General features: G+C 43.0%; 1 protein-coding gene across 3 annotated transcripts; it reads right to left on the bottom strand.

The window, feature by feature from the left end:
- Positions 1-2567: 2567 nt before the first annotated feature.
- LOC100273635 (protein farnesyltransferase/geranylgeranyltransferase type I alphasubunit) lies at positions 2568-6476 on the bottom strand. 3 transcript variants are annotated; one of them, NM_001148051.1, is made up of 6 exons: positions 6234-6417; positions 5101-5399; positions 4324-4433; positions 3966-4086; positions 3757-3852; positions 2568-3295 (listed from the first exon to the last, which is right to left on the bottom strand). In NM_001148051.1, exons 2-6 carry the CDS (start codon positions 5320-5322, stop codon positions 2864-2866), a joined length of 981 nt encoding a protein of 326 aa, NP_001141523.1. In that variant the 5' UTR covers positions 5323-5399; positions 6234-6417; the 3' UTR covers positions 2568-2863. The 3 variants fall into 3 exon arrangements, with proteins under 3 accessions (NP_001141523.1, XP_008667534.1, XP_008667533.1); XM_008669312.3 differs by having other exon boundaries at positions 2573-3295; positions 5101-5337; positions 6234-6476; XM_008669311.3 differs by having other exon boundaries at positions 2573-3295; positions 5913-6250.
- Between the last annotated feature and the right edge of the window lie 362 nt (positions 6477-6838).

Here is a 6838-nt window from a genome sequence, read left to right as displayed (position 1 = left end):
GCAGGCTGCGAGTTGGTGCAGCGATGAGCTGATCAGCAAGTGCAGCTTCCGCACCGCCCGCCTAACAAGGAAGCCGCGCACTATGGCTTGCAGGCGCACCACGACCTGCTCGGCCATGGGGTGGCCCTGGAGGCCACAACAAGGTGCTTCTCCCCACGAAGGGACTGTACCTGGCGGCGTGCCAGGAACCCTCGCGCTGCCGCCTGAAGCCGCACCGCTGCTTGGAGTTCCTTCTCTGTCTTCTCCTTGTAGCGGTGGAACATCACAACGAATTGATCCTACTTCTCTTCGAGACGGCCAAAACTCTCTTCGAGCCGAGTGAATGCATCTGGAGTTGGAGAGGGCGGGTGGGAGGGCGTTGCGGCGGCTGATGGCGCGGCGGCTGGTGGTGGTGAGGGATGGGCACCTGGTGGTGGTGAGGATAACCTGGAGAGCAACACCAATTGGCGTTGTCCGCACGGCTCCGGACGTCGGCGGCTGTGGGCATACAAGCTGCTGCTCGTGGCTTCCTTGCACGACAGAAAGTGCGGGAGATGCGCCGGCAGATGCTCGAGGCAGCCTTAGTGACGGTTGACCTCGGCACACGTGGGCGCGACCTCACCCTGTCGGACGGCCATCAGCAGTGGCACCAGGCCGCTATCTCCAAGTGCGAGCATGATACGTGTCCAACGGGCGACGGACTTCAACTCTAGGGCAGCGGCGGTAGGGAAGGCACTCACCTCGTCATCAACAAGGGCGCACTATTTAGCGCCACCACATTCCGCTACCGGCCGCCACGAGGGCGCCTCCACTGGTTATTGTTGCGACCTATTCCAGGTGCCCATCCATGTGCTCCCCTTTCGTGCAGATGGCGTCAATGGGATCCAGGTGGCTGCACACGTGCGTGTCCGCCTTATCTTATGGGGTAAAAAAATCAGATTCGGAATAATAAGATAAGCCGAGATGTAAAAGGCTTGTCTTCTAGGTGTTTGGTTTTGGGTCAAGTAGACTCGGTCTTTGAGCACCCGTTATGCGGCAGCTCGAGGGCGAGCTGCTTGTCCAGGAGGGGTGTAGTGTCATGGCCTAAAGAGGCCCACGGAGGGGCTGCGGTAGCAGCAGCCATGGGTCCTCAAGGGGGATTAGATAAGGATAGTTAGAGATAAGATTAGAAGATTAGTTGAGATTATTTAGGAGATTAGTTGAGATTATCTAGGAAGGTTATCAGTTAGTAGTTTGTTGAGAGTTTTTAGGAGATAAGGATCTCTAGCTAGATAGGGGCGATCAACCGGCCTATTTATGTAATCAATGGATGAGAAATAAAGTAGGCAAGAATTAGAAGGGACAAACCCTCCTCTTGCTCGGCCGTGGGCAGAGGCCCCTGGCCGACGTTCCTGCCCATCGATACCCCTCTCTAATCCCTCACCGATCTAGAGACCATAACAGATATAATTTTATAATTCTACATGATATGATCATTAAAGATAAGCACAGAGAATCATACAATGTGGACGACTATAAGATAGTCGAGTCATCTGTTGCAACACCAATCATCACCACCGAAGCACCGATGGACCTTGCAGTCATCTTTCAGCGTGAGGCTACAATGTATGCTGGTTCGATGCATAATCAGCTTCAAAAAATTTAATGAGGTATATTTAAGATTTGTACCATGGGAATTGTATTTTATTTTTTATGAGTTATATATTTTCTATTTTGTCAAATATTGTATTTTTTATGCATCTTATACTTTTTATTATTTAAAGTAATGTAATTAAAATTTGGTCTATGTATATTATATTTTTTATTTATTTTGAATAATACAGTTTTAATTTTTCTTTATGAACTACATAGTTTTTATTTGCTTATTTATGTGTTTGATGAATTTTTTTAATAAAACACCGTGTTTCATTTACTACAATATTAAATATGTAAAAGAAAAGTTAATATAATGTTGTGCACCAGAGAGTTACAATAGATAAGGATTAATGACGATCGACACCGTAGCCCGAAAGGGTTAGATCTAGCCTAAGCATCATTTTTAAGAAACAAAAGACTTTGTTCCACTTTCAACTCAAATTGAGTCAAGAAATGCTAAGGGAAAGCCCGTGAAACAATATAATCGAACTTTTACATTTTATTGATGTGGCCTTTTTAAAAATGACGCCATAAACCACTATACTGAAAACGGCCTCGGCGCTTAAACCAGTAGCATTCGTAGGTTCATTTCTGATTTGGGACTTCAAACCAATAGTGTTTGAGACTCACAGGTTTAGAACCGATTGGTGGCTGCCTTCAATCAAGAGCGAAACCAACATGTTATTGCCCACCTTAAAATCACAGATTTTGTATTATCGTGTACAATAAAAATCACATTCACTTATACTATATTTACTTTTAAATGATATATGTCCTGATAAAAGTTATGCCAGAGTCATTGAAAATCAAAGCAAATGGTTAGACTATTTTCAGCAGCGTACTCATCGTCATACCCATATTTAAAACTCTGCGAATATTACAATTTACAGTGCAGAAGAGTGCTTTAAGTGACCATATGAGTGAACTGCTCGACACGGTCTTCCGACTCTAGTGGAAGTGATTATGGGTCTCATTTAGGCTCCCATGGCAATTGTAATACATTAACAAACACACCTGGATTCAAGCTTACATGTGAAATATTCAAATATGGTTGCATAAGGTGTTGTTTGGAGCAGTAACACTCACAAATTTTACTAAACAAAATCGTTACAAGCACTGCTTTCAGTCACGGAGAAGGTAGCAGCCATACACTCTGTCCGCTCTGTTTGGGTGTCCAATGAAACTATCTAAAACATGTCTATCTCACAGAGCCCGGACCAGCGCGGACAAGGGGTGAACCCATGTGAAGTCATGAGATCTGAGAAAGAGTGTCCTTGAACCAAGACCAATAATTTACCCGCAGGGGATCACATTTCTGCAGGATACAGCAAACAGCGGCTGCAGGATCATCATCCGCGGTTTCAGGATGGGAGCTCCTTATTGTTTCAAGAGTGGACCTAAGTTCATCTGAAGGCTGCAAACCAGTGCAGAGAAGATCGAGCAGCAAACTCAAAGCAAATACACAAGTCCAATCATTCTTCAGGACCTTGAAACAAACAGCAGAGATGCGCTCGTCCTCTACTAGCAGGTTATTCTCACCCTTGTATAGACCCTTGAGGTACCTCCAGGGGCTTTCATTCTGAGCGTTTGCTAGAATAGCTTCAATTGTGTAGTCTACTTCTGAATCACGCATTGCCGCAAGGCCACCAAGAAATGGTGATCTTGTTATAACAAAGTATCTCTGTTGGAGAAAAAGTTAAAGATACTTCAGTGCAAGCTTAATAGCTGATCCCTATCAGTCAGCAGAAAAAAAAACACTTAGGAAGCAGCACAGGACACAGCAGGATGTAACAGGCAATATGAATGTCAAGAATAGTCATACAATCAACTTTGCCCAGCTTTGACAGATATGTACTACCTATGTTGGTTACATAGACATGATCTTATATACATTTTTTTACAAATAACAGAGAAAATGTTTACATAGGCGATTGTAATTTCTATAATGCCGTAGACTTTAAAATACAGGAAGTAAATCAGAATGCATACAGTTATCCATACTAATTGTATGAAATTAACATGGGATGATCTGCGAACTAAAATAATGAAGCAATGCAAGTTAAACTGCATAAAAACTGGAAAATTTTCTCAAACATGATGGGAAAACAAGAAAATTTTAAGGCGGAAATAATAGAGCATGACCTGATTCCAAGCTGAATTATTGAAGACGTCTTCCTTAAGTAAGTGGTCACAGTATTCTAATTCAGTCTCCCATCCCCCCAACGCTTGAAGAACCCACTATAACAATTGAATTAAGCAATCCCGTTAGTAGAAGAAAGATTTTACTGATACTCAGTTTAGCTTAGTACCCAAATTTGGAAACTTAGAATACAGAAAATGGGTACGCATACCTGCCTATGAGACCAAGCATGATAATTTTTTGCATCAATAGCAAGTATCTTCATTGTGAATTCATGCTCTTTGTTTGCAATACCAGGTCCTAATTTCTCAGCAAGCCATCTCTTATGGTGCCTGGTAATAAAATTGGACCATCAACAGTTAGTCATGATTTCCACTTTTCCAGAGCAAAGATAAAAGATGATCAAAGTTTAAAAAAACTATGGAAGATATTTAGTCAAGATATTGCCAATCATTCATGCAAAATCTGCAGACACCAAAGATAAATTAGTTTCTGTGAATTACTAAATGTGAAAAAAGATATGCAGTGAATTACTAAATGTGAAAAAATATATGTACAATGAAACTCACCAGATTTGGTAATTTTTTGGATTGCATTCAGCAATTTTTTCGACAAATTTCATCTCCTCTAGTAAATCAAAATCTAGTGACTCCAGAATAAGGCGCCGGAAATGCCAGACCTATCAAATAGATAATTATTCTGTATTGTCAAAAAAGTTACCATCAAAAGAATTGACTGATCTAAAAACAAATACATGATACAAAGTAAAACAACATGGTAATAAGCTGGTAATAGCATAATAAGTAATTCTCTGATACTACATAACATCAGTGCTGTTCAAGAATTATGTAGCATACTGCATGAAGCATTACAAGAAGAAAATTATGCCCAAGCAGTATGCCTTTACCTTCTATAAAAATCATGGAGGATGATAAAGTATTCTTTATGATTGAATGAGAGGCAGCATTAACATGAGAGGACAATCTTTCTAAAACTGCAACAGGCTACAGGCTAGACTAGGTAGTTTACATGGAAAATTCCAACTTTCTAAAACTGGCTCCACCTCCGCTGTTTTTTCTACTTTCTGTAGCAGTGTTGCATACTCATAACTGACTAAGACGAGTAGTGGATAACAAATTGTCTCCATTGTAGTCATTGAAGCTCACCACTAACACTTGGTTAGTTGGTTTCAAGTCAAATTGGAACGAAATGGCTGAACCTCCATAGTAAAAGTAGTATATTTTACCTTAAAAATCATTCTCACTTGTTCATAGAAACTTTAAGTTTCAAATAACCCCATAAAAAATTGAAGTATGCCAAGAAAAAAGGATGAAGGGAATTCTCACAGTGTAGTTGCCGGGGTTGAGCTCGATGGCCTCGGCGGTGAGGCGGAGAGCGCGAGGGCTTCGCTCACCGGTGAGGTAGAGGGCGCGGAAGTAATCCATGACCTCACGAAAGTCATCTCGATAGGCGATGGACACCACAGGGCTAGGCCCATCGTCCTGCGGCACCGGCACCACGTCGGCCAGTTCTGGCCAACTGCTGGGGCCTGACTTAGTGTGCTCCATGGGCGATGAGTCCAGCTGACCACCAGGGTTGGATCAGATCCGAATACAAATAGCTTAAGTAATTGCGCTGTCCAAATCTACAAACAGAAAAGTCAGCAGCAAGATAAGTGAAAAAACACAAAGAACCTAACAGTAATGTTGTCTAACAATTATTCAAGGACACTATTATTCTACTTGAACCATTGAACTGCCGTGTTTAGTCTATCAGTTTAATTTGTTATTTTCAACATCAACATAGTGCAGTGGTGTGACTGGTGTCCACAAGATTCATTTTGGCATCAACACAGGCCAATAAGACAATAATAAAGATTCAGTTTTCAGGCATCAACACACATCACACAGAGATTCGAATTTAAGTTAATTAATTTCCGTGTTCCTTTCATGGAACAGCAACCGGCCACAGGAGAGGGCCCAGTAAAGGACATGGGTGTACACATCTACACCCAATAATTTTGGCAAAGTCATCGAGGTTAGTAGGTATAATACATGCATATACACTTGTAATTAGATTCAGATCCGATTGCGAATAGTATGTTAGGGTTTGGGCGCACGGTTTCACACAGCAGGAAGGGAAGAAGGAGAGGCCGTACCTACGAGTTACGTCAAGGTTTGGGCACACGGTTTCGCACAGCAAGGGGAGCGAATACCAGGCGGTGCTCATCGCTGGCGAAGTAGGACAACAGCGATGGCCGTTGGGGGGGAGGGGGGGGGGGGGGGGGGGCATTCTTAGGTGATGCAAAAAGACAAGGCAGGGTAGGATTGCAGCATACAGGTACCAGCAGATTGTGTGCGTAATGATCTTTTTAGAGCGACGGCCGGTCTGAGGCTAGAGCAGAATCAAGCAGACGGAGAGGACGAGCTGTTGGCGTGGGACGGAGGGAGAATATCGTGGCACTGTGACGGAGACCTACCTGTGGAGCTGTGTGCCGGCCGCACCGGAGCTGGTCGAGGACGTTGGTCCCCAGGTAGTTCTCGACCGCGCGCGGTCTCCTATCCGGGTTGCGGTGCAGCGAGCGGAAGGAGCAGATCTGCCGCGGGCGAGACAAGTTCAGGCGGCAGGCGGAAGGGTGAGCTCGGCAGCGGGGGGAGAGGAGGCGGCCGCCGTCTGATTGGCACGAAACAGAACTGAATAAGAAGAGAGAAGAAAGTGATATTTTTTTTCATACTAGTCGGTTGCCGGTGCGTTGCGACGGCTTACAACAATACCAACATAAACTATCCATCAAAAAAAATTCAAGATTTTTTTATCGATCGTCTCCGCTCTCTGTATAATATATTTTTGATTTGGCTAACTGATGTTATTGTTTACTACATACAAATATGTCTTGGTACAACACAACCAATTAAGTGAGCGATTAAAAGATAGTTCACAACGATTGACTGAATGAACAGAGATTATAAAATGACATAATTCCATCATACAGAGATCAAATAAGAGAAAGTTTGCGAGATCAAGTTTATAAAATAAGTCCCGTGAAGTCAAACTTATAAAAAAGATAGATCAAAATATGGAGTG

The sequence above is a fragment of the Zea mays genome, chromosome 2 (assembly GCF_902167145.1).
Source record: "Zea mays cultivar B73 chromosome 2, Zm-B73-REFERENCE-NAM-5.0, whole genome shotgun sequence".
Classification (NCBI taxonomy): domain Eukaryota; kingdom Viridiplantae; phylum Streptophyta; class Magnoliopsida; order Poales; family Poaceae; genus Zea; species Zea mays.
This window is presented reverse-complemented; position numbering and strand designations above follow the sequence as displayed.

Bases quoted from the DNA above. Each gene is read 5' to 3' on its own strand.
- LOC100273635 (XM_008669312.3), bottom strand. From the start codon at position 5,322: ATGGAGCACACTAAGTCAGGCCCCAGCAGTTGGCCAGAACTGGCCGAC. The intron at 4,434-5,100 runs GTGAGAATTCCC...TCTATTTGATAG, and splicing joins TCAACCCCGGCAACTACACT to GTCTGGCATTTCCGGCGCCT. The intron at 3,853-3,965 runs GTATGCGTACCC...CAATTGTTATAG, and splicing joins ATGCTTGGTCTCATAGGCAG to TGGGTTCTTCAAGCGTTGGG.